Source organism: Phaeoacremonium minimum, assembly GCF_000392275.1.
Source record: "Phaeoacremonium minimum UCRPA7 unplaced genomic scaffold PA7_03_scaffold_222, whole genome shotgun sequence".
Taxonomy (NCBI): Eukaryota; Fungi; Ascomycota; class Sordariomycetes; order Togniniales; family Togniniaceae; genus Phaeoacremonium; species Phaeoacremonium minimum.
Window position 1 is genome coordinate 135,590 of NW_006921127.1, and position 25,803 is coordinate 161,392.

The 25,803-nt window shown below is 53.4% G+C and overlaps 8 protein-coding genes across 8 annotated transcripts; 6 read left to right on the forward strand and 2 right to left on the reverse strand.

Annotated features, from left to right (window-relative positions):
- Positions 1–2,537: 2,537 nt before the first annotated feature.
- On the forward strand, positions 2,538–3,776 carry UCRPA7_2990 (hypothetical protein; the record flags this gene model as incomplete). Its single annotated transcript, XM_007915589.1, has 2 exons — positions 2,538–3,525; positions 3,748–3,776. 2 exons carry the CDS (start codon positions 2,538–2,540, stop codon positions 3,774–3,776), a joined length of 1,017 nt encoding a protein of 338 aa, XP_007913780.1.
- A 2,511-nt stretch (positions 3,777–6,287) lies between these two features.
- On the reverse strand, positions 6,288–8,889 carry UCRPA7_2991 (putative nitric oxide synthase protein; the record flags this gene model as incomplete). The annotated part of the gene is made up of 4 exons (XM_007915640.1): positions 6,288–7,771; positions 8,279–8,355; positions 8,437–8,612; positions 8,716–8,889. 4 exons carry the CDS (start codon positions 8,887–8,889, stop codon positions 6,288–6,290), a joined length of 1,911 nt encoding a protein of 636 aa, XP_007913831.1.
- Positions 8,890–11,992: 3,103 nt separating this feature from the next.
- UCRPA7_2992 (putative glycine-rich protein) lies at positions 11,993–13,392 on the forward strand (the record flags this gene model as incomplete). Its single annotated transcript, XM_007915528.1, has 3 exons — positions 11,993–12,207; positions 12,465–13,011; positions 13,069–13,392. 3 exons carry the CDS (start codon positions 11,993–11,995, stop codon positions 13,390–13,392), a joined length of 1,086 nt encoding a protein of 361 aa, XP_007913719.1.
- Positions 13,393–14,350: 958 nt separating this feature from the next.
- UCRPA7_2993 (putative zinc finger protein gcs1 protein) lies at positions 14,351–15,600 on the forward strand (the record flags this gene model as incomplete). The annotated part of the gene is made up of 3 exons (XM_007915590.1): positions 14,351–14,398; positions 14,481–15,242; positions 15,301–15,600. 3 exons carry the CDS (start codon positions 14,351–14,353, stop codon positions 15,598–15,600), a joined length of 1,110 nt encoding a protein of 369 aa, XP_007913781.1.
- Positions 15,601–15,979: 379 nt separating this feature from the next.
- On the forward strand, positions 15,980–16,892 carry UCRPA7_2994 (putative electron transfer flavoprotein beta-subunit protein; the record flags this gene model as incomplete). Its single annotated transcript, XM_007915527.1, has 3 exons — positions 15,980–16,030; positions 16,094–16,736; positions 16,810–16,892. 3 exons carry the CDS (start codon positions 15,980–15,982, stop codon positions 16,890–16,892), a joined length of 777 nt encoding a protein of 258 aa, XP_007913718.1.
- A 1,767-nt stretch (positions 16,893–18,659) lies between these two features.
- On the forward strand, positions 18,660–20,106 carry UCRPA7_2995 (putative carbamoyl-phosphate synthase subunit arginine-specific small protein; the record flags this gene model as incomplete). Its single annotated transcript, XM_007915586.1, has 2 exons — positions 18,660–18,863; positions 18,925–20,106. 2 exons carry the CDS (start codon positions 18,660–18,662, stop codon positions 20,104–20,106), a joined length of 1,386 nt encoding a protein of 461 aa, XP_007913777.1.
- A 644-nt stretch (positions 20,107–20,750) lies between these two features.
- UCRPA7_2996 (putative sap domain-containing protein) lies at positions 20,751–22,655 on the reverse strand (the record flags this gene model as incomplete). Its single annotated transcript, XM_007915663.1, has 1 exon — positions 20,751–22,655. The coding sequence occupies one exon, from the start codon at positions 22,653–22,655 to the stop codon at positions 20,751–20,753; it is 1,905 nt and encodes a 634-aa protein (XP_007913854.1).
- Positions 22,656–24,369: 1,714 nt separating this feature from the next.
- UCRPA7_2997 (hypothetical protein) lies at positions 24,370–25,803 on the forward strand (the record flags this gene model as incomplete). Its single annotated transcript, XM_007915581.1, has 2 exons — positions 24,370–25,216; positions 25,268–25,803. 2 exons carry the CDS (start codon positions 24,370–24,372, stop codon positions 25,801–25,803), a joined length of 1,383 nt encoding a protein of 460 aa, XP_007913772.1.

The window sequence follows — 25,803 nt, forward strand, 5'->3', positions numbered from 1 at the left end:
CATGTCCGAAGGGGACCGGCTAGAGCTGTACACTGGCACGACTGGGTCTCGTCAAGTATCTCCTAGCCACCTGCCTGACTGTGTACGCATTTTCACGGAATCGGCTTAGGCTGCAGCTAGGCAGAGCAGGGACGAGGTCACAGGAGGTGGGCTTGATGTGAACCCTGTCAGCGAGCATCCTGGACACCTACACACCGCGTGGTGACCGACCACTGGAGAGACAGTCCTGAATTGTTTTCGGCCCCCAACAAATATGGTGCCCTTCGACTGCGAATGTTTATGAGAGGAGTACAGGTCCGGCGTTGACTTAGATTTTACTGGGTGAAGAGGATTTGTTTCTTGCGAGCAAATCGACTTCAGGTCCCTTTCCTGAGCGGTGGTCACAAGCAACACTTCCGTTCCATTTGCTCGGGTCCATCAGGAAGCATGATGTTGGCATCCGGCGGCAGGCCTGAAAGGTCCCAAGCCTACTCCGTCTTGACGTATTAGGCCAGTCCCCGTCCCCCACCAAGTCCCCCTTGCAACTATTGCATGCAGTAAATCATCTGCACCAATTTCCCCAGCGCACGCCTGCATCTTCTGTCAATGTGCCCGGCTCAGGCTGTCCAGTGCCGTGAAAGACCCTGCCAGCACAAGCCGCCCCATATTCCACGAATCTCGCCACCATATACTCTGTGCCGTCGGAGCTGGGTATCTCCCTTACCTCTTTTCAGCCACAGTCCGTTCCCGAACTGGTTCCTTCTTGAATTGCGACTAGTCTACCACTGATGTCTTCCAGGGTCCGTATCTTTTGTGGGTTGTCTCTTCCCTTTGGAGTATTGTTTCTCTGCATCTCGCCGGAGTGCAGATCAGAGTGAGGCACCGTCCCGCGGGTGGACTGCAAGGGGGAGCTGTCATATCCAAAGCTGTGGAATAACTTGCGTCCAGAGCAACTGAGAAGTCGGCGACTTGTCATACAGCAAGAGAATGAGAGCCCTCCAGTCACGGCCGCGCCTCTGGCCACACCACTGGCCAAGGTACCGGTCCGGGTATCAAGGCTCGCCCCTTTCTGCCCGCCTACCCCTGCCAGCCACGCTCACGCTAGTTCATCTCCCGGATCTTTCGTTCTGCACATCCTTGCATCCTTGGTCGGGATCTCTAATGAATCGGCCCACAGTGTGATTAGCCTGGCAAGCTAGCTGTTGAAATTGTGGGCGAGCGCTGGACCGGCCCCTAAGCCACTGTGGAAAACCTGTGCACGGGGCAGGGAAATTTGGGCGTTGGCCAGGTACGGGCCAGCAATTGAGGTGGTTCAGTGAATATTAACCCCTCTACACCCAGATCCTTCGTGTTAATTCAGCCCGTGTGCCTCCTCTTTAATACTGGGCTCCCGCCATACCCACCTGATTGCCTGTTTTCTCTATGTCGCCCGGTTCTCCCTGACGACTTCCGACTCGAGTTCGATGTTTGTAGGACGTTGCGAATCGCTTCCTCCTGTGGGTTGCTGATCAGAAACGGTTGTCTTACACCGTTGGAATTTTCCTCGGCCGGGACAATGTTAGTGGCAGAGAGGTCACTGCTATGCTTTGCAGCATTTTCGGGATGGTCGATCGGGGCAGCCACCGCAGGTGAGTTCTTATCGCTGCAGGCCAAAAAAAAAACCACACAGCACTCATACCTCGAACTATACAGACTCGAGATTTTTCCACGTCGAACGACAAATTCAGAGCAACGCCACGTCCAGCAGTGCTATACCGACGTCTTCCAGCACAGTCTCCGAAGTGCCCTCGTTCTCGATACAAAATGTTCCAAGTCTTGCATCACAGGGTTCGAGTAGCGCGGCAACCTCAGTTGCTGCTCTTCAACTCACGGTAGCTACTGACACACATACTGCCGCGTCTACAGACACAGATTACATTTACCCCGGGTTCTTCGGTGCCACAGAAAGCCTAACAGTGGTGTCTTCAAATGTGCCCGCGCGAACACAGCAGCCCTCGAGGACTTCTATTGTCCCAGTATCAGGGGCGACAAGGAAACCGCCGCCCGTGGATACATCTCTTGTGCTTGGCCCTGCCGCCCAGGCTTCTTCATCTACGACACCTCAAGCAGCAGCCGCCACGCGTACCCCACCTAAACTACCGAATATCCCTACCTCTTTCAAGGTGACTACTGTTTATGTCGATTATTCAAGCACTTCCCAAACAGTCAAACCATCTACTTTGTCTTCGTCATCATGGAGTGGTTGGGGAACAAATGGGACGATAATCCCAAGTGGTACCGGACGACGATCTACGGACATCGAGACGGAGTCCTGGACGACAATCACGCAGTATCCCTCATCAACTTCAGGTATCAGCACATGTCAAGAATCCGATATGACCACCCCTGTGACAAGCTACTCTGTCGTTTACACGTCAACCATCACATGGTTTGGAGACCCCAACAACTACACAGCTCCTTTCCCTACCATGTCAACCCCAACCTCGTGTATCAGCCCCAAATCCCCTTACCGGCTCACCCTCTCAAAGTGCCTGTCAACCGGAACAGACACGACACATATGACGTGCTTTATGACAGCAACCGATATCACTCCATCGTGGGCGGCGTCAACAGCCGCACCAGACGATCCCGACAGGTCCACGGGCACTTCACAGCCCACTATTGTTCTAATTACGACGGACAAGAACCCGGCTGTAGTCTTCCCGACGGTCTCTCAAACTCTACCAAACTACGGTGATGGACCTACAAAGCAGCAGAATGGACATACGACCGCCGGGCCGGGCGGCAAGGGTGATTTTAGAACACCAGATTACAACCCAAGTTCAACTGCCCAGCCAGTGAACAATGGCGGGGGAGGAGGCAAGAGCTCTGCCACTACTCCAGCAACAGTACAAGTTCTTCCAACTGGCGTTGTCATTGACGGCACAACGATTGCAGATCGTCCAGATATGCGAACACAGATTGTGACCATCAATGGCAACACCTTCACCGTGAATCCTACTCAGGTTGTTGGGGATGGGGTGACCATTGACAGACCCTCCATGATCGGTGGTGTGTTCGCCCCAACGCCTACCAGCACCAACATCGGCGGAATCGGAGTTTCCGTTGGCTCATCCATCGCAGTGGTGGATGGCACTACTTTCACTCTTGGGCAAGAATCGACTACAGCAACGATCAAGGGCCAAACCGTGGTTGTCGGTCCGAGCGGCGTTGTAGTCGCCACGCAGACCGTTTCAGTCACTGCGGTGCCTGCTCCCACCGAGATCATTATCGCTGGCGGCGAGGTAATCACGGCCATTGGCAAGTCAGTGGTGGTTATTGAGGGCACAACGATTACCTATGGGCCGGACACCACAAAAATCACCGTTATTGATGATGACACGATCACCATTGGCCCTGGTGCAGTAACAGTTCATGGCACGACGATTGGTGGCTCCAGCCTGAACCCTACGGATACTCAGTACGCGATTGTAGGCGGTGCCACGATCACCGAGATTGGGGTTTCGATCGTCGTCATTGACGGAACGACATTTACGGCCGGTCCAGGTGCGACGCCCACCAGTAAAGTAATTGGGGGCCAGACCATAACGATCGGCCCAAGTGGCGTGTCTATATCTACACTCAGTTTGCCCTACCCATTCGGGCCAACAACAACTGTTACCCCTGGCGCAACAGCAGTAGGCGCTTCGGCTACGGAGACATCATCCAAAGACGCTGGCCAGTCATTGCGACCAGACTGGATGACTGAATTGTTTATATCATGCATAGCGATCGGCGTCTGGGTTCTCGGGTTTTAAAGCGTCATATATGTGACTTTATCATTTTCTTCATTGTTATCGAGCTGGGCGTAACACGCTCTAGCCAGCGGGCTTAAAAGCACCAGGCGTCAGTTGATTTTTAATTATTATCTCAAGGGCAAAGCGGGACATTGGGCCATCAAAGGACAGAAAGGATTGTGTTACGATACCCTGAGTGGAAGCGGATTTGCGGGAAAGCAATTCACGCTCGGAAAGGGGCTGAGCCAGGGGCAGGAGATCTCACCCCTGGAGATGAACATAACAGGATCGACATAATTGTATAATAAGGATATCGACTGCACAGATATGATATGACCAGGCGACGCACACAAGACGCGCCGCTTATGAAGAATTTAACCGTTGAACATCATGACCTAGCTACTGTTCTACCTCGATCGCTCTCGCAAATGACCAGCCTCTATTCAACTCACTGTGGCCATGATACCCAGACAACTAGCAAGTTGCCCGTCAAAAAGCCACACAATATTCCAAACTGTGTGGCATGGGCAAAAAGAAACTAGTCCGCCAATTTTAATGAATCTTGCTCCAACCCCCACACTCCGAAACTATTGCCATGGCTCAAGTGCCGAGATGGACCATAAGCAGTGATCTCATCTCCAAAAAGCTCGGACAGAGCAAGAAAAAAAACTAGGTCTTCGTGTTCCTAGCCGTTGGAAGTCTAAGTCCCAGCCAATTGCCGTTGCTGAGGCGCAAGACTTTCCCAAGACAGCGGACCCGCTTGTCTTAGACAGGCTTAGCACTTGTAAGCCGCCTCTGCGCCTAACTAAACGTTGAAACGGGCGCCGCTGCCCCTGCGCTGTTCCTCTGTGAGGTAAGGATCTGAAGATGGGGCCGTATAGCAAGTCCGCCAACACGGTGGATCCCATTCCCAGCGTAAGCAAAAGCCAGCGCGCGCTACAGGAACAAACTTTCCCAGGTCTCCATCCCCTAAGGTATCGTATCGTACGGTAATAACGTCAGCTCCCGCTGTCAGCCCTACTTGATTTGCTCAACGGTCGCCAACCCAATCGCGCCGGCGAGTCAGGGCTGCTTCGCTGGATGCCGAGGAGAGTGGCTACCGTGGCCGCCACGACAACTTACTGATTGACTGGTTGGCCGCCTGACTGACCTCGTTTCCAGCTGGAAGAACACGCAGGGAGCAGATTGATCGCGTCTCCTGGTCTAGTCCTCGTTCGCGATCACTCCGCCTCAGGGGGGGAAGCAAACGGCTGCAAATCAAGTGCCGAGACCTGCTCCCCACCTCCTGAGAACGCCCATCGCGAGATTCATGCAAAAAGAACAAGCCCTCCCCTGAGAAGGGCTGACGTCGGACAGCATCCTGTCGGTCGTGCTGTGCTGCTGCGTCCAAGCCCACTGCCTTTCCTGCAGACTGCAACGACGGCCCGGGAACGCGGTCGCCTTTGGCCGACGACTGCATATCGTTCGTGTGGGCGTGCGTTGTGTATGTGTGCGCCAGGCGTACCCTCGTCCCGCCCGATGATCGCCCGGCCGGCCCTGGAGCTACTGCCCCCCTATATCAGCGTAGGCTATATAGCGTGGCTTGTCGTGTGCTGAGCTGACGAGCAAGCCCGTTCGTCATCAGCAATTCGATTGGGCGGATCGGCCAGCGCAAGTGCTGACAGCTCGCACACACGCACACGCACGCTGCATGGGAATGGAAGGGGGGAGAAAAGGCACCGCATACACGCCAGACGCACCAGGGACGCCTCTCCCATGCGTTAGAGCCCCCCGGTGCAGCGGAAGCGAGCGAGCGCCTCTCGTTCGCTGGGTCGGCCCCTGTCTGCTGGGACGTCTTCGCGGTGGTCGCAGTGGGTCATTGGGAGCGGCGGCCCGGGAAATCGCGACGAGGCAGCTCAAGATACTGAGGCCAAGACTATAACCTAGTGTGCTGTCTGTTGCATGATGCTGCGGACGACACGTCTGATGTTGTGAGACAATTTGGAACCTGCTCACGACAATCACATTAGACTGAGAGGTCTGCTATGTAGCCGAGATGGGTACCGGTAGGTGATGAGATGATACTGAGTAAGTATCTGGAGGAGATGGGAACATGGTCGAGTCATAAGCGGCTTGTCTTGCAATTGTCGACGAATGACTTGAGGTCCTGCCTGCCCTAATGTCTATGGTTGGGCGTGTGTCCAAGAAGCCGGTAGATGATGAAGGGTACGAACATGCATGAACTAATCGCCGTGAAGATGTGTTCTTCCGTGTCAGTTCATGTTCTGACCTGCTTGGCTGTGATATGAGAGTTCTTTCATTGAAATCTCCTATAATTATAGGTTTATGTTGAAGAGATGACGAGAACATATCTACATGAGAGGCATATGGCGCTAAAGACCATACGTATGACCGCTTTCATGCCTTGAGTAATGGTATTTCTACAACAATAGTCTAAGCTGCTCTTTGATGACCACAACGCCCCATCTGTGAACATTTTCCCGTGCTCACAATCGTACAAATGCATTAGTGATATGTATGCTCTGCACATGGCTACCATGTCTCCTGCCAGAAAGCCATCTTCGAGAAGCGCGCCTCGGCCGCCTTCAAGTCGTCCGCCAAACCACCGATCACCATAGCGTCAAGCAGCGCTCGTCGCACTGATATAGGCATCCTGCCCGAGTTTCCACACAGAACAATTATGGGATCCTCACGCATGAGGTCGCACACCTTTACCGCGTGCTTTCTGACCAGATGCTGCACGTACATCTTGCCCCTATCGTAGTCATAGGATATCAAGCCTGTCGTCTCCGCATTGGGCGGCTGGAACCCGGTACTGCTCTTAGCACCGGGCACCGTTGCCGCCGAATCGTCCTTGTAGGGATCACAGACTTCAGGCTCAACTGCGTCCGGGTCTCTGGAGAAAGCTGGTATGACGGCGATGACTTCACCTAGGTCCTCCCATTCGTTCTCGTAATAGTAGTCGGCTTTGCGGTTGCGGCAGCCGAAGAAGAGGAGTTGGGGTCCGAGTGCGCGATACATCTGACGCTCCCATATCAAGCTGCGCACTGGGGCTATACCGGTGCCCGTGGCTATGGCAATGAGCGGCCGCCGAGCCTCTACCTCATCACAGGGTGGCCCATTGCCAGGCTTGAATCCGACAGCAAGGTCTGTGTCAGGCGGAAGTCGCTTGAGATATCGCGAGCAGAGTCCCTCTCTTGGTCGCCGAATAATCGTCTTGTATTCCACCAAAGCGACTATCAGTTCAACATTGAGAATATGCTCCTCGGTGTTATTGAGTAGGATACCGCCGTTGGCAATGCTGAACTCCCGACCCCGGATAACAGGGAACAGATCCAGGACATATTCCAGAGGTATCTTGACGGAAGGGAAGTCCTGCAGGACCTCGAGAATGCTGCGACGGGGGCGGGCGGTGTAGTCCCAAAACTCTTGGGTGTTATCAGTGCTGATGAGCTCGTGCAGGCGCTCCTTCTCTCTCTCATCCGCGGCGAAATGGATGAGCTTCTTCAGAAAAGTTCGGTTGGGAATGGCGGTGAAGTCCAGGTTGTGAATGAAAAGTTCGCGCAAGGTAGTCTCGTCGAGTGCGTGTAGATTTCTGGGGCAGGTGCCTTTGCTTCCCAGTGAGAGCCCCTTGTCCGCATCATTCTTGTCGGCCATGTTAGTAGTGGTCACCCAGGAAATTGGTATATCTGCGACATCGTCCCAGTCGTTCAGATCGATTAGCTTCTGGACATCTTCGGGGTAGTTCTTGGGGTAAATGATCAATGTCGATCCTGGGCGAATGTCTGGGAGCTTCTCGCTCAATGTTCTTGCCTTGATGCGTACTGTGAGATTCCGAACATCTTGCCAATGTTCCGGAGGAGTGACCCGGGTATTCTCCATAAGCTTTGCTTGGAAGGTATTCGGGATCGGAAGCACGTCATCAGGGGGCAGTATTGGATTCGACCTGGCTGCTCTCCGAAGTAGATACTTCTTAGGGTGATCTGTAAGGACATTGTCTCGGTCGAGAGTATCAACTGGTCGTCCGTGAAGTGTCGTAGCTGTAGAGCTCTCATCAAGTCGAGCAGAGACAGGAATACCTCTGTTCTCGCCGATCAGTCGAGCTTGATCTTCGTCAAACTGATAATCGCGGGAACGGGGGGTTTCGATGTGGGAAAGCACCGCACTTTTCTCTCGGTTCTCTAGATATATACGTTCCTTTTCGTCTGCTAGATCTGACCCGGTGAGACCATGAAGTCTTTCAGGTGCTGTTGCCATGGCTGAGTCTGACGCAATGCTGATTGGGTATCTCGGGGAGAGCAGAGCCTCGTCTGGGATAGGTTCGATATTCTCGGCCTGAAGGCGAAGTTTAAGATCCTGATACCAAGGTAGATAAATGCTGTCGATGCTGGCTTTCCATTAGCATGGGCGGAAGCCGTGGATGCTTAGAATATCTGAGGCTTGTCTTTGAAAGAGATGGAGGGCGGCTGGTGGGAAGAGAGAAAAAAAATAAGGTGGTTAAAGAAGGTTGAGGGAAAGCTCACCCGTTGTCATGACGTTCATCGCCTTCTCCTGGCGGATAAAATTCGGTCGCACCCAGCTGCAGAAGTCGTTTGTGAAGCTTCCGTGCAGCCCAGTTAAATCTTTGAGGCGGTCTTTAGCCAGGAAAAAATTTCAAGAGGTAGGATGGGGTGAATCATACTTTGGGTAGGAGCTGTCACCAAGGCCGAATATCGAAAACTTCAGACGACTTAGGCAGGTCGGGGGTAGTTTCTTTCGTAGCAACTTCTTCCAGAAGCCAGTTGCATTTCCAGGCATGTCACCTTGACCTGTTGTAGAGGTGACAAAAATAACAAGCTCATATCGAACAAGATCTTTCTATTTGCATTTTGTTATTATTTGTTTGTATGATATGATGATATTGCTGCATCTTTGAGGGCCACTTTGGCCGGGAATTGTTTGAGTCAGCTTGTACACTTACAAGATCAACACCATCCATCTCCTCTAGAGACAATTCAAATCGAAGGCGTAGGGCCATATCTGCTAGCTCCTCTGCGATCTCTTGACTGTGTCCTGTTTCGGTCCCATACAGGATAAGTAGGCTCCTGTTGGCCAGCTCCAGAGGTTGGGCCAGAGCACCGTTTGCTTCAGACATGTTGCAATCTATTAGTACTGTGATTATGACACTTCTGGACCTTATTTAAACTCCCAGAACTGCTGACGTGGAAGCAGCTTTGGACGAGACGGCCCCTGGCAGAAGGCTGGCTGCAGATAGCTGGGCAGGCCACTTGAATGCTCTCTGGGTTTCTCTTTGCGCAATATAGCATGACCGATACGCCCTACACAGTCTTCCTTGGTGTCTCTGTTCCCTTGAAACCCCCGGAAACTCAAGATGGTGAAACTGCCAACGTCTATGGCATTTGGGGTTGATTGACTCTAATGATAGGGTCGTTCGCCTTGTGGTAGGGATACCACAGGCATTGAGTGGATATGAGGCCTGAATGGGGATGGAAAGCCGGCAATCTCGCTGTCGAATTTCTACCGTAATTCCCGATACATGGTTCTCTGGAGTACTAGAGATATGGGCATTACCTAGGTATATAACCAGAAACAGGGCGATTGCGCAGGTCTCTCACCATGTTGGATGAAGGTTGTCAGTCTTAAAGACTATTTTTTTAGGCAAGTACCCCGCCATACGTCACTGAGTGTGCATATACTTTATGGCGCTTTCTACCGACAATGTTAGCCCGTCCCAGCCGAGATCGGCGGAAAGGTCTCTGGTCAGACCTACCTGGCAGAGTGCTCCCGCCTGTAGCCCACATTCGTATCTCCCTGGGTACGCATACAAATGCGGCTCTTATTAGAATATCACCTCTATTCCTAGCATAATGAGCCTCCACAAGTGACGGCCTACTTTACGCCCTAATATGATTATCGTAAGTCAAGTCAATTCTTTTCGAGTCCCGTGGCTGGAGACCCCCGGATCTATTCAAGGAAAATATCTCGACGCATATTCTGTGGTTACCTACCATGTGTTTTTGATGGGTTGTTGCACTCGCATGGAGAAGTTACTATAAGATATCACATACTTGCGATTGCGTGCCTCCTAGAGATCAAGTATATTTGATATGGCGGCTCGCGGTGCATTGCATCAATACCAAGCGATGATGCTCCAGGCCCGCCTCAAGACTCTGATAAGTGAAGTCTTGACCATGGACGTTGCAGCATGGACCGGTTGAGATGCTATGCAGAAGCCTCGGCCTGGTCGCGTGCTGTGCCTACCAGGTAGTAATGACAGCCCCGGTATGACGGCTTAGCACTCCATTTTGGCCCCCCTGGTGGGTGCCGGCCTGGGCCGGAGCTGTCTTGCGCGGGCCGGCAAACTTCGAGCTCGCCAGCTACCCTTAGCTACCACTAGAATCAGAGCTCCTGCATCCCTAGGAAGACCTGACTGACATGTACACGGTAGGCAGACTTATTGACATAGTTTAGACATGTCTGGATGGTGCTCCGCGTCTGGTACAATCTGCTAATAAGACCCCCTTCTGCCTGTTTTCGACGACGCATGAAATATCGAAATTGCGAATTGAAGACTTTTTTGGTCTATCGCAGGACGGAATTTCGAGGAGTGGGAACAAGTGCAGGGGCACCCCGCTGATTCCGCCTGTCAGGGGCTAAAGGCTCTAGCTAACCGCAGTTAGCCTGAATTGCCCATGTGCCTGGTTGATGTGAACTCAAATGCATGTGCTCTGTTAGTCTGTTCGCGAAACCATCTCGCTGGCACCATCAAGGCATGCATGCTTCAACGAATAACCGACGAGGCCGCCATACAAGTTGGCTGTCTGGCTTCTGTCTGTGTTGGTGGGAACAGAGAGCTGAGGCTGCAAGGTCATCTCAGCCGCACCCTGACAAACGTTCATTGGCTTGCAAGTGGATGATGGATGATGACTCAACAGGCGTAGGTATTGACTGTTTGCCTTCGTCTGATCCCTAGGCGTAGACTTGGGTTAAGTGCCTACCTAGAGTGCACACCAGCGCAACAAGCCCATATTGTTTCCCCAAGGCCACCTTAGCCGTGAACGGATACACACTTTTAGGTTCTGTGAGCCCTGCAGTTCCAGAGACAATGTTGTGTATCCTCCTGCGTCGGGGCTACCGGCATAATGCAATTGTATGAGAGTATCGTGCACAATATGAAGCCGGCAAGGCTTATCAATTTTTCTTCTGTCCTTACAGTTGTGGGAAGCCATTGTATCGGTTTTCCCCCTGCTTAGACCTGACAGTAAGCCATGCGTGTAGGACTGTAGTAAAAAGTATCATGTTTATATGGTGGTTTGCTTCCATTTTTTTTTTAGCTTAGACGGTGTCGTCTTAATGACGGTATCCTCCCTATAACGAGTATTATTAACCTCGTTGTAGATAATCAGACCTCATATGGCCAGCCCATCCATACATCTTGACTGCCTGCATCTAATTCTAGAAAGTCTGTTGACCGTAACTCGTCTGTTCTTGGCTGGTGGCCACTTCTTCATTCACTGCAAACAGGAACTCATCGCAAGGCAAGTCCACCTAGGTAACATCGTGTCGCTCTTTCCTCCACAAGACACTCATTGCAGATATTTAAGGGAAGTAATTACAGACCCGCCTTGCCCTTCTAGAAAACCAGACTTTCCTTGGATCCTTCCGCTTTCCATTTCGTAAATCCCTGCAGCGTCATAAAAGGAAGCCTCTATCGAGATTCCCCCCCAGCGCAGTCTACCTCCCTAGCACGGCGCACCTGACAGGGAACCGTGGGAACCACAAGTTCAAGGCAGGTACGTACCGAGCACACAATACTGCACCTGCACCAAGCACCCAGCTCCCAGCTCCCAGCATTCTGCGCCACGCCTTCCCCTTCTCGCTTATTCCCCGAAACCACCAAGCGCCCCCCCAAGAAAAAATATTTGAATTTGACGGTCGCGACACAAAGAAAGCTCCTGTTTCCCCTTCTTCCCATCTTCATCCCCAACTTCAAAGATCGATCACCGCACCGCTCACCACCAGCCAAGTTCCACCCCCCCAACGTTATCTAGGGCACCTAGCTACCCTTTTTCACTCCCCCTCCCATTGTTACAGAGTGCATTCTGAACCGCTGCACTTCCGCAACGTCGACCCCTTTAAACGAGTCAACAAGCCATCCGTCAACCTCTCAATCCACAACTGACCGCCGCCACCAGACCGTCAACTCTTCAACGACAACCACTCAAGATCCATTCAAAATGTCTGCCATCGCGGAGAAAGTTGCCGACGCCGTCAACGACGTTACCAACGCTCTGAGCAATACCTCCATCACTGGCAAGGCCGCCGACGACAAGTCTGCTGCCAACGATGCCGTCCTCGCCAGTGCTGCCGAAGGTCGCCGCCTCTACATCGGCAACCTGGCCTATGCGACAACTGAGGGGGAGCTGAAGGACTTCTTCAAGGGTTACCTTGTGTAAGTCTGGCTTCCGTTCTGATCTGTTCTCGTGCATTTGATGCTTTGTGGGGGAACTTGGATGCCTAGCTGAGGTCTGCCTACCGGTTAACCTCCTATTGTTGCCATCTTTCGATGCCTTACTGTCCACATCAAGTTCTACCAGCAGCTGTGGAGAAGTCCTCGCCTTCCATATATATACCTAACTTATCCTTTCACTGGAGAGGCTATTTATTGCGTACTTGCTCAACTTTAGATAAACTAACACGTGTCTCTAGCGAGTCTGTTTCTATCCCCAAGAACCCTCGTACTGACCGCCCAGTCGGCTATGCCTTTGTCGACCTGTCCACCCCCAGCGAAGCTGAGCGCGCCATCGCTGAGCTTTCCGGCAAGGAGATCCTCGAGCGTAAGGTCTCTGTTCAACTTGCCCGCAAGCCGGAGCCAAATGCCGAGAAGACTGAGGGCACCAACGGTGAGGGTGCCGAGGGCACTCGCCGCCGACAGTCCACCCGTGGCCGTGGTGCCAAGCGTGGCCGCGGTGGTGCTGGCCGTACCCGTGGTGGCCGGGACGAGAAGAAGGAGGAGGGCGCAACGACTGAGGCCGTTGCCGCCCCCGCTGCACCCGCCGAAGTTGCAGCAACCACTGAGGTTCAACCTTTGCAGGATATTACCAACAAGGATGTCGACGCTGACAAGATTGACAAGAAGACCACTCAGGCTCGCCCACCTCGCGAGCGCCGTGAGCGCGGCCCCCCGGCCGACGGCATCCCCTCCAAGAACAAGGTCATGGTCGCTAACCTGCCGTACGACCTGACTGAGGAGAAGGTATGATGGTATTTGGCTGAGTTGAGCTTGACGACTGTGCTAACAGGGCATTCACAGCTGAAGGAGTTGTTCGCCGCCTATGAGCCATCTACTGCTAAGATTGCGCTTCGCCCCATCCCTCGCTTCATGATCAAGAAGCTTCAGGCTCGTGGCGAACCACGCAAGGGACGTGGTTTCGGCTTCGTCACCCTTGCTTCTGAGGAGCTGCAGCAGAAGGCTGTTGAGGAGATGAACGGAAAGGAGATTGAGGGTCGCGAGATCGCTGTCAAGGTCGCCATCGACAGCCCCGACAAGACAGACGAGGAGGCCAACGCCCCCGAGCATATTGAGGGCGAGACCAACGGCACCGAAGAGGCCGCTGCCGCCCCTACCACTGCTTAATTTACCACCGTTGCCAAGGGACAGTAAGAGACCTCTTACCCTGTCTCACAAGGTCATTCGACCACGAAAAGTGATGATCAAAACACAATTCAAGCACCATATCATCACTTTTCTCACCTGTATTACACCTAGCTTTTTGGTGCGTCGCTATCGGGACGGGATCAACAATTTTTCTTGGTGGCCAGAATGGCGGACGTGACGGCAGCGGATGAGAGGCACTTCTGGCGTCTAGGGTATGGGTTTCATACGGATAGACTACTTGAAGAGCCTTCATTCATGGCTTTCACGGGCAAAAAAGAGCACATTGCATCCTTAATCTTACCTCCCTATCTTCAAATACACAGAAACCCCTTCAACCTCTCTGTATCTCGTATACCATCTTCCTTAGTCACATTCTTCGGGCTGTACACTAGTTGCTTTCCGGAGAGGGGTTCAGGGAACTGGGAAAAGTCAATGCAAAGAGCGCATTTCATTTTTAATAATTGTCTTTGAAGTATGATTGTGAATGTCTCCCGTCCAAATCGACGGCTGTGGTTATGTTGAAATTCAATGTCGTAACGTCTAGACATTCTGGCCCGGTCCACTGGGCTGTGGCGCTATTTTAGGCCGTCACAGCACTGGGCCGCCCGGCCCCTAATCATAAACGCTAACGTTGATTGATCTTGCTGGAGACCCATAGCAACCCCCCCTAAGATTCAACCGCCACTGTTGTAGCCGTGTTTCTTCCCTTGTCAACTTGACCCTGAAGTCTCTGAAGCGGAGTGCTTTGGGATATTCGTCGTATACGGGAAGGAATTGAGGACAATCGAGCCAATCGATCCTGTTTTAGAGGGGTGGTATTTGCTATAGGAAGCCAGGGTCTATTTCTACAGGCAAAAAGCCACGCGACACCACTCTCCCTGTCCACACTCGAAATAAGCTCACCTACATCGAATTCACCCTCAGAGTACTGCCCACCATGGCTTCGAAAGCCATGTGGGAGGTCGACCCGGAGACTCGGTCAAAGGTGCGTCGAGCAACCGGAGATTGATATGTCTCTGTGCAAGCGCATCTGTCTTGATCGATGCTAACATCATCTCTGGTTCTAGCTCATCGCAATCCAAAAGGAATCCGGGAACAATATCTGCTGCGACTGCAACGCGCCCTCGCCGCAATGGGCGTCCCCCAAGTTCGGCGTCTTCATCTGTCTATCCTGCGCCGGCGTCCACCGCGGCCTCGGCGTGCACATCTCCTTTGTGCGGTCCATCTCCATGGACGCCTTCAAGGCGAGCGAGATCGAGCGCATGCGCCTCGGCGGCAACGAGGGGTGGAGGAGGTTCTTTGAGGAGCACGAGGACACAAAGATGCGCGGCCTCACATGGGAGGACGCCACGATCGCGGAGCGCTACAGCGGCGAGGCGGGCGAGGAGTGGAAGGAGAGGCTCAGCGCAAAGGTCGAGGGCAAGGACTACGTCCCCGGCGAGAAGAAGGCCGCCCCGGCCCCGGCGCCGACAAACACAGCTGCAAGAAATGTGCAGAGGACCGGGACGCCGCTGAGCGGGTCTGCGAATAGCAGGACGGCGAGCCCTGGGCCGGGCAAGGTCAAGGTGGACGACAAGTACTTTGCGGGCCTGGGCGCGGCCAACGCCTCGCGGTCCGAGGAGTTGCCGCCCAGCCAGGGAGGAAAGTATGCCGGCTTTGGAAACACGCCGATGCCGCAGAAGGGCAACGAGCAGGCCCTGCCTGGCTTGGACGAGTTGCAGAAGGATCCCCTTGCTGCGCTGGGCAAGGGATTCGGGTGGTTCACGAAGACGGTGTCCAAGACTGCGCAGACAGTCAACAACGACTTCATACAGCCTACGGCCAAGCAGGTATGGTTCATTCTTCCAGTCTCTATAGTCAAAGAGTTCTCTAACAGCGCCCCTTTAGATCGCGGAATCCGAGTTTGCAACTCAAGCTAGGACTGTGGGCGGCCAGGTCGCGCGCTCTGCGCAGGCCGGCGCGAAGGGTGCCCAGGACGGCTTCACCCGATTTGTCGAGGGCCAGGATTCGCGATCGAACTATAGACAGGTGCCCATTGACGAGAGCAAGCGAGGCTTCTGGGACGACTTCTCGTCTATTGCCGAGCAGAACAAGGCCGCGGGAAGCTCCATTGGCACCTCGGCGATGGGCAAGGGAAACAAGGGCCCATCCAATGCAAAGGGTAAGGATGAGTGGGATGACTGGTGAGCTCTGGTGTATCAACGCAGCTAGACGACGTAGTATACGACGATGTATCATTAGGATTGTTGGGGATAGAGCCATGATTTACAAGCGAATAACACACATACACACACGAAGCCAAGGAGCCCCTGCTATAGTCACTCATAACCGAACTCACACTTCTGGTCAGGTCAAAAATCTAAATTACATCAAATCATCTCTTGGTAAACGACCATCATCCTGAATTCTAACCGGGGCGCATAGGCTTGGTCACGTGTCGACTAGGACCTCGGCTGGGATTCCGGCTTCGGCCCTAGCGATTCGGCTGGAGTACGGCCATCGTCGGCTAACTAGCTGTTGCTTCCTGCCTCCTCTCTCTGTCATTGACAGCTCCCCAGCAATCGCCATGTCCGCCCTACGAATACTGGTGCCCGTTAAGCGGGTAATTGACTATGCAGTGCGTCAATTGGGAACGTGTCAAGAGCGCACGGATGGCTAATCAGTCTCGTCTACTCTACAGGTCAAGCCCCGCGTGAACAAGGCGCAGACGGGCGTCGAGACGGCCGGCGTCAAGCACTCGATGAACCCCTTCGACGAGCTCTCGGTCGAGGAGTCTGTGCGGATCCGCGAGAAGAAGTCGGCGCCGGGCGGCGTGGAGGACATCTGCGTCATCTCGGCGGGGCCGGCCAAGGCGCAGGACGTGCTGCGGACGGCGATGGCGATGGGTGCGGACCGGGGCATCCACGTGGAGGTCAAGGAGGGGGAGGAGCTGGAGCCGCTGAGCGTGGCCAAGCTGCTCAAGGAGGCGGTGCGGCGGGAGAAGAGCAACGTGGTCATCCTGGGCAAGCAGAGCATCGACGACGACGCCAACCAGACGGGCCAGATGCTCGCGGGCCTGCTGGGCTGGAGCCAGGCGACGCAGGCGAGCAAGGTCGAGTTCGGCGAGGGCGACTCGGTCAGTGTCACGCGCGAGGTCGACGGCGGCGTCGAGACGCTCAAGGCCAAGCTGCCGATGATCATCACGACGGATCTGCGTCTCAATGAGCCGAGATACGCTAGTTTGCCGAACATCATGAAGGCTAAGAAGAAGCCGCTTGAGAAGAAGACGCTGGCAGACTTTGGCATCACGACCGAGAGGAGGCTGAAGGTGCTCAAGGTTACTGGTAAGCTATCTCCTATCAGCTTCACCGCAATAGCACTGCGAGATATGATGGACGGACGCTAATCTTTGTATAGAACCGCCGACACGGCAAGGCGGCGGCAAGGTAGAGGATGTTGGTGGGTTGGTATCCAAGCTCAAGGAGCTCGGTGCATTATAAAAGGGGCATCATGTATAAAGACCAAATGTTCAAGGTGTCCAGTTGGACCGGCACACCTAGAAGCGAAGGGAGCCACGCAAATAAAACAGTGACTGCACGAGGATTGTAAAACTCGCCTTTATAGCAAAATGGAAAGAGAGCGTGGCATTGTTATATTTGAAAAAATACTTATGTCTGCAGCAGTTCGGTCTGGGGATGTTGCCGGGATCAATATCTAGCAAGTATCGGTATCTCCAGGTCAGCCTGAAAGCTTGACCTTGCAGGTGGTTTCTCATCATGCGAAAAGTGTCCCTGAGAAGGGCACGGCACACAATCGACAAGCTCTCGAGCTGCGAGGTCAACATGCATTGTCATGCATGAAGTGATTGTTCCTTCGCAACTAGCACACCACTAAACAAAACTGTTGCTTCGCGGTAGTTTCATACTTGGGCAACTAGATCTTGACTGTGCCTTATCAGTCCTATAACTTTTTAATCTTCTCTTGGAGCTTCCTTGGCCTTATAGAAAACAAGGATCGACTTTCAAGCTCGGAAGGCGATAATGTTTAAGCCTGGTGAATGGGCCTTAGCTAGGTATAGCCTGTATAGGTGGTAGGTGCACCTGAGATAAGGTCATTCGGAGCCCAATGCCGCGTCTGCAAGCTCTGAGATGATCTCATTACCTACTGCGTACAGTAGGTACGTAAGGTACGGATAGGCAAGATAGCTTTGGTAGGCACAAGACAGTGGAACCACAGCATATTTGCCCAGGAATTACAGGGCAGGCATATCCGAGCTACCTAGGTACTTTTTGTCGGCTTTGCGACTTGAATGCGCAGATGCGAGTGCAATCAGCGGGAATAGCCTCCTATCTCGACGTCTAAGATTCAGGTGCGTGCAGCTGTTAGTGGAAAGCGGCGCTGTGAGATGGCCCGCGGAGTCGATATGGGCGGTGGTGCCCGGTGCAGCTGCAGCGAGGACGGAGGAGGAGGAGCTACCTAGACACCTACGCAGTGGCGCGCAGAGCTGCCAAATGACCCACCCAATGGAGAGAAAAAGTTCGTGTCTCCCAATGACAGCATTCAAAATTTTGCTGAGGAGCGCACGCAGGTGGGCAGTCACCAAGGCATGGGACTGCTTATTTTTTCTGCCTTATACCGCATCGAGAAGCACAAAGGCACACAGCAGCACACACGCATTCCCACTCCCAAAGTACCGCAATTCGAATTTTCAACAAACCATCCATCTAGAACCAGACCAACCCCATTGTGACTCCAAACCCCCAATCCTCGCTCTTCACTTTCCAAAAGACTCTTCAGTCTTCATTCTTCCTTGTCTATCCCAGCTGCCTGCGTGGTCTCCGTCAATCTGCCCTTATGCACGGGCGCCCGTCAGTTTTCACTTCTCAGGTACGTCGATGATGTCGCCCTGTTTCTCGCTCCCACCAATTCGCGATGCCCCGCCATCCTCGTCCAACACCCAACATCGTCATCTTCCCCGTGTCCATATACCACAACACCACAACACAGGCCATTGCTCGACTTCATCTGTCGTCAATTGCATAGCTGCTGTTCCTCGCTGTATCATGCTTCCATATCTTGATTGCTGCTAACATGCTGCCACCAACAGGACTATCTCTCAGGTCAGTGCCGCCCGGACGCCGGGGGTTGACTCACCGCCATGTTTACTGACCTTACTATCTTAGACCATCTGTGGAGGTCTCTTTCAGCTTAAAAAGCCCTGTGCTACCAGTCCGCCACTTACCTTGATCGATTTATAAATCAACAGCATGTTCTCTCGCTTTGCCGTCACCGCCGCCAAACCCACGGCCATCGGTGCCGTCCGGGTTACTGCCAGGCTCTCTCCCCTGGCCAGCCAGGTCCGCTTTGTGAGCAGCCATGTCTTGGATGGTAGCAAAGGCAGGAAGATGCCTGTCCAGCGGTCTCGAGCCACGGCTCCTGTCAACAACCTGGATGCTACTTTCACTATCCGAGTATGTTGCCAACACCCCAGCTTGTCTCACACGCTGCGAGTTTGACTGACTCTTCAAACAGGATGGTCCCGTCTTCCACGGAACCGCCTTTGGAGCCAACTCCAACATTTCCGGCGAGGCTGTCTTCACCACCTCTCTCGTCGGCTACCCCGAGTCCATGACCGACCCTTCTTACCGCGGCCAGATTCTGGTGTTCACCCAGCCTCTCATTGGCAACTACGGTGTTCCATCGAACGCTCGCGACGAGTTCAACCTGCTGAAGTACTTCGAGTCCCCCAACATTCAGTGTGCTGGTGTGGTGGTTGCCGATGTGGCCGAGAAATACAGCCACTGGACCGCCGTTGAGAGCCTCGGAGAGTGGTGTGCTCGAGAGGGTGTCCCTGCCATTTCAGGAGTTGATACTCGTGCTATTGTCACGTATCTCCGTGAGCAGGGTTCGTCCTTGGCTAGGATCTCCATCGGTGACGAGTACGATGCCGACGAAGACGAGAGCTTCATCGACCCCAGCCAGATCAACCTTGTCAAGCGTGTGAGCACCAAGGCTCCCTTCATGGTCTCTGCTCCGAATGCCACCTTCCACGTGGCTCTGTTGGACTGTGGCGTCAAGGAGAACATTCTCCGAAGCTTGGTCAGCCGTGGTGCGGCTGTCACCGTCTTCCCCTACAACTTCCCCATCCAGAAGGTTGCCGACGAGTTCGACGGTGTCTTCATCTCCAACGGCCCCGGTGACCCGACCCATTGCCAGGAGACCGTCTACAACCTGAACCGGTTGATGGACACCTCGCCCATTCCCATCATGGGCATTTGCCTTGGCCACCAGCTTCTGGCTCTTGCCATTGGCGCACGGACGATCAAGATGAAGTACGGCAACCGTGCTCACAACATCCCAGCCCTGGATCTCACCACTGGCCAATGCCACATCACCAGCCAGAACCACGGGTACGCCGTCGACGCCGGTACTCTGCCGAGTGACTTCAAGGAGTACTTTGTCAACCTCAACGACGGCAGCAACGAGGGCATGATGCACAAGACCCGCCCCATCTTCTCCACGCAGTTCCACCCCGAGGCCAAGGGCGGCCCGATGGACAGCTCCTTCCTGTTCGACAGGTACCTGCAGAACGTCAAGCTGTACAAGGACAGCCAGAAGATCTACAAGGACAACAGGCCGTCCCAGTACATGCTGGACATCCTCAGCAAGGAGCGTGTCGGCGTCGAGCCCACGCCCCTGGCCACCGCTGCTTAAGCCGCGTGGCTTGTTTTCCTGGGTTCAGGGGTGCTGCGACGGGTTTGTTTGGGATGGGTCAGCATGGTCTGGTTTTTTTTTGACGGTCTTTAGGACTAAAACATGGTATGTATGAGGCTGGCAGTAACAGCCAGTCCACTCTTCCTACACACTGTCTTTGATCAGTTTCTTAGCGAAAATAGCAAAGCAATTTCTCGCACCGTGCCTGTAGAATGTCCATTCTGTTGAGTGCCCGAGCGATGATACCTGAGCACATAATAGCCCTTCTGATCTAATCATCAGCACTGTAAACATGTGTGTTTGTTTGCTTCTCTTCTCGAGCTCCGTAGATCAATGATGCCTTAAGTAACTCGAGTTGCGTAGACCTTTACAATAGGGGGTATCATTACATTTTATTCATCTACAAAATTTGTCCGTCGGACTCCAGCATTGCTCATTAGATACTCTCATCCATCCCTGGCTGTCATAGCACCGCATCTCTCTAGGCAGGAGAAGCACAAGTTGTCGGCTATGCCAAACTAAGCTCATCCTGATCTGGCCCGATTGCCGATTTTGCAAATCAAGTTTTCTTTTCTCGGTCATATATATATATTGCGATGAGCTAGGCTCCTAGTGCTTCTCAGTCAATAGAGACGAAGGGTAGATCAGCGACGGCTTCTGTATGAGTCTCCGTAGTTGCCACGAGCTGATCTCTCTTCGCGAAAGTCCCTGTATCTCGGGCGACGATCATCGTCATTTCGGCCCCAACGATCCTCGTTGAAGCGGGCGGGGGGTGCACGATAGTCGTCACGCACAGGCTCACGAGCTCCAAAGTATCTATCTCCACGCGGAAAGGGGGGTGGGCCATCTCGTCGGCCAGGCCCACCACCTGGGCGGTCGCGGCGCCCTCGTTCTCGGCGCTCACGTTCTCGATGCGGTGGACGGATACCAATGAAGACCTCCTTGCCGCGATCGACGAATGACTCGCTGTTCTCGAATGTATATCGATTCATTTCACCGCCAGGATTTCTGCCCGCGTGTTTAGAAATGAAGGAGTGAATGTTGTCTATACGACGTCTTGCAAGCTCCTCACTGACGGGTTGGTACGAAAGCGGCGGATTCGACTGCGTTCGGAGGGTGTTTGGATCTGATCGGCCGAGTAGACCGGGGCCCGACCGCGGACCACCCAGATTTCTGGGACCTCTGGGCGCAGCTTCGATGCCAGGATATAAACGATCGGGGCCAGACAGTGTAGGAGCTTGCTTCGGGGCGACTGGGATGGCGGGGGCTCTCGGTTTGGCATCAGAACCAACTTCTTCAAGTCTAGCAACAACGCCATCCTCGTCCTGATCATATATCACTTCCCACCTGGCAGAGTTCCCACGTCCACCCGACCTTTCCTCTTCACTCCATTCTCGCACCTTCTCGGGGGGGATGAAGTCTACCCATAGTGCCTTTCTATTGCGCTCATCGGGCCAGATCTGATCATGAAGTGCTGTGCGTACTCGCGCCGCAGAGGCAATGTTCTGGAACTGAACAAAGGCATGAGTTCGGACTTGATCGAGGTAGAAGTCTAATACAACGCTGGGATTTGGAGACTTTCCCGGGGGCGTAGCCAGCTCAATGAGATAGTCCTGGACCATGGGTGCCCGTAATGGTCGCATAAAATTCTTGATGTACAGGGAGGTCGTGGCGGGGTGGATTGATGGTTCGATCATCTTGTCATCCACAGGTTCCGTGTAGGCTGTCTGCTCTGATCGTTCATCGGCGGCTAGATTTGTATAGGCACCACCGAAGTTTTGTGGTCCTAGGTCTCTGGCTTCAGATAGCGCCAACCGTGCTCGATATGCCTCTTCTCCCGTGCTTAAAACAAGGTCTCTGTCTCGACTTGGCGACCGACCAGAGCTTCTCTCCCCCCTGTCCTCTGTAATTGATTGGCTAAGCTCTGGGATGGCAGCCTCGTTGTTTGCGACTATCGGTTCGTTTACCACATCCTGTTTGACACCGTTCTTATGTGTCGGGGAGATATCCCGCGGAAGATTGGGACCAAGAGAGCTCTCTTGCTCGTCGGCTGGCCGCACGCGCTTTGCCGAAGGGGTTGGTGTCGAAGATCTGCGCTTTCGCTTTTGTGCATCTTGGATGATCTCTGATGTGATTGCGCCAGGAGTCTCTTGGCGGCTAGGTGCATCAGCCTCTTCTTGTGCATTGCTCCCAGCTGCTGGCACATTGATGACCTCCTCAACACGTGGGGTCTCTTGCGACAGAATAGTTTTGGGTTCCGGGGGAGGCGTTGGCGCAGACGGTCCTTCTGCGACTTGGACACCTGCCGGGGCTTGGGAAGTGGATATAGTGTCGGTTCGAGCAGTAATCTCTTCAGCAACCGGGGTGGGCTCTGCAGAAGCAGAAGCAGATGGGTCAGCAATGGACTGCTCGTCCGATGTTGGGGTTTCAGTATCAGAAGCGTTCAGGCGGGCGATGAGCTCCTGCTTAAGGCCATTTTGAGGCAGTCCGCGGCGCTTCAACTCGGCCTTGAGGTCGACTACCTTTAGTTTTGTCCAGTCGGTTGCCATGGTGGTTGGCGGTGGCTGCTTCACCCCCTGTTGGGAGTGAAGCGATGGATGTGATGTGCAGGAAGGGCAGCGACGTGGGACGAGGGTGGGATAAAGGAATGTACCTGGGTATACGAATGAATTGCTGAAGAAGAAGGTGTTTGGGTTTAAAAGGTGCGAATAATGATGAATCAGCAGAGAGCAACGCAGAGATGTGCGCTTGAGTGAGGACAGCAAGCTGCCTTGTTTGCGTGTTTATGATGCAGCTGTTGCTGCGAGTGTAGGTAGTTATTCGATGGGTTGAGGTAAGGTATGTGTAAAGGCGAACAAATGATGTATTTGGTCAGGCGCGACGCGACCGGGGATAGCTGGGGCAAGCGCAACCCAACGCTAAGTTGCCTTTCCTTCCCTGGCGACTTCCCTGCAAGGGCGGACCCTTGACCTACGCACGGGCCACAAAGGTCCGTTTGCGTGCAGAGTCAGCCCAGCTAGTCACAAGAGAGTGAATTCCTACCGGCCCAATCTCTGACATTCCATTCACATGTGCAATTATGGACGAGAAGCAGAGCTGCGTGCTGCAGTTCCCAAAAAGGCTTACATCTAATTCATCATTGATAAGATTCCTACTCATAGTCGAGATGGTTATTTTGTGTATCAACTTCTTCATATCTTGGAGCGATCCAACGACCTTGTACAGTTATCCTCCTGGCATTTGGTCTGTATTAAATTGTGCCTGTTCCAAAATAATTGGCTATTCTTCTGATCTCTATGTATCCATGACTACTGGGGTAATATATACGCCAGAACGTCTAAATTTTTGCAGTGTGCATGGAAGAACTAGAGTTGTGTGAACAACTTTCTCATTTCTGGTGTCCTGCTGTGAGAATCTCTGGTGCTGTATTGACAGCGATGGTTCCGCCATATTTATCCTGGCACCGGCAGTACCCACTCACCAACGCCACCAATGCAGGTACTGTAACTCGGGTGGTGGTATTAGGGGACTGTCTCGGCTAGGCTGTTCGGCTGTTCTAATGTTGGTTCCAATGAATCTTGGGTAGGTACTCTATCGACCAGGAGGGCCACCTACACACCTGGTTTTCTTCAGAACACAATGCTTGCACTATCCAGATGTCATTCAAGACTCAACAGATACCCCTTCCAAAGTCTCAACCAAAGAATCAAAAGAAACAAAGGGCCAGCACTCGAGTGTCTCAGAGAAAGGCTGACCATCTGCTAGTTCTTTGGGGCGTAACAAACAAAGCACACAGGTGGTGGGTGGGGTAGAGCTAGCTGCCGTTGCTGCTATAGCTGGCTGTGCGGGGGGCCTGGAGCTGCCTAATACACCTGACCCTTGAACACCACACCGCCGTGCTGGTCCAATGAGCTTCCAGGGCCAGCTTTCCTGGTTTCTTTCAACTTTCCACGAACACCTCATCCACGCCGCTTCCGGGTCCTCGATGCTATCCGACCTGTCGCCTGCCCATTGTGCCCTTGTCTCTAGTCGAGTACTCATGGACAATACAAAGAGGCACCCATCAAAGGTCAAGGCCAGAGTCACCTTCTGACAGTTTCCGCCCACTTATCATCACTCCTGATGGCCACAGTCCGTTGCGCAGCATCAGCCCAGCCTCAGTTCACATACAGTCTGCTGTTCTCTACATAGAAGAGCTCAACCCCGTCACTTCCCACCCCTGGAAACCAACTTTCTTCCTCATCCAGCACTCACATCGCAGCCATGGTCTCATTCTCCCCTTACAAATTATCAGCCGGCCTGGCAAAGGCAACCGGCATCCACAGGGTTTTTGGCAGTCGGGTCTCCAAGCCCGCTCCCATCTCACCTCGGAGTAGTCCCAGCCGGAGGGCTGCAACCTGGCTGCCCACTCCCAGGTCCAACCCGTCTCCAACGGGAGCACTCATTTCCCCAGAGAGCAGCCGCAAAATCAAGGAAGAGGATATCGATGAGCTGTCCAACGACTATGAACCTTTGGACAACGACGTTTTTGAAGAAGACGAGGTCCTCCAGATTATCAGGGGCGATATGGAGGAGAGGGTCATCGGCCAACGTCGAGTTATCGGCCACGGAGCTGAAGCCTCGAACTTATCCCCTGCTGCTGGAGACGAGCTCTCTGGCGATGAACTGAATTACGACTTTGATAATGAATATGATGAAGACGATGACGACAGCATCACTGAGATGGCAAGCGTCGTGCTGGGAGGTGCAGTAGGCATTGACTACGAGGACCAGCTTCTGGACAGTATCGAGGAGGATGACGAAGATGAGACAGAGTCAGAGTTTGATTCTGATGAGGGTGACGATGTCGAAGAGCCCGACTATAGCTGGCCAGTGGATGAGAAGACAGATGAGGGCTACAAGGAGACATTGACGGATGTTCCTGGATACGACAATTGGCCCGTTCAGATGCAACGACTGCACAAGCTCATGTCACTCAAGGGCAAGCACCCCTTGATGCCTTTGAGCTGGGCACGAGACCTTGTTGATAATCCAGTCTGGCCGGATCTATTTGCACCTCAAGATTCCGACAAAGCCGTATTGTTGCACAACAATTCCAGCCAGTTTAGAGGTGAGACAATCTAGCCTATTACTTTCTACAACTATACTAATCTGCCCCCAGCTACGAAAGCGCTCAGAGCCCTGTTTGAGTTGCAAGGCCGTATTCGCGGCTATCGTGCGATCAGACGTCCCGATTTGACAGGCAGGACAATCGAGAGAGAGCTACGCAGGTACATGAAGTGGGCCTGGAAGGATGCTGGGCTGGACCGTCATGACCTTGAGATGAACATTCGCATCTTAAGATACAATGCCAACGCGGCTCCATCAAGCGTAGCTCAGGATGTGAACAGGCGACTCAAGAGCTGGGCGAAAGAATATCGCCGAAACAACAGGGAGAGAGGAATTCGGCACTACCCACGTGTACTATACGCGTTTGCTATCATCCAGCACACGGTGAGCATCTTGACTATCGATGCGAGGGAGCGAAGCCCGAACCCCATTGTCTTTGATGACTACGACTTTTCAGTTGTTCAGGGGTGGCTGGATTCTGGCCTCGGCGTAGCTATTCCGATCAACTACGCTAGGGAGGCTCTCGTGGCATATAGAGATCATTTCGGCGAGGTTCAGGGAGAAGCAAGTGATGATCCGGATGCTTAA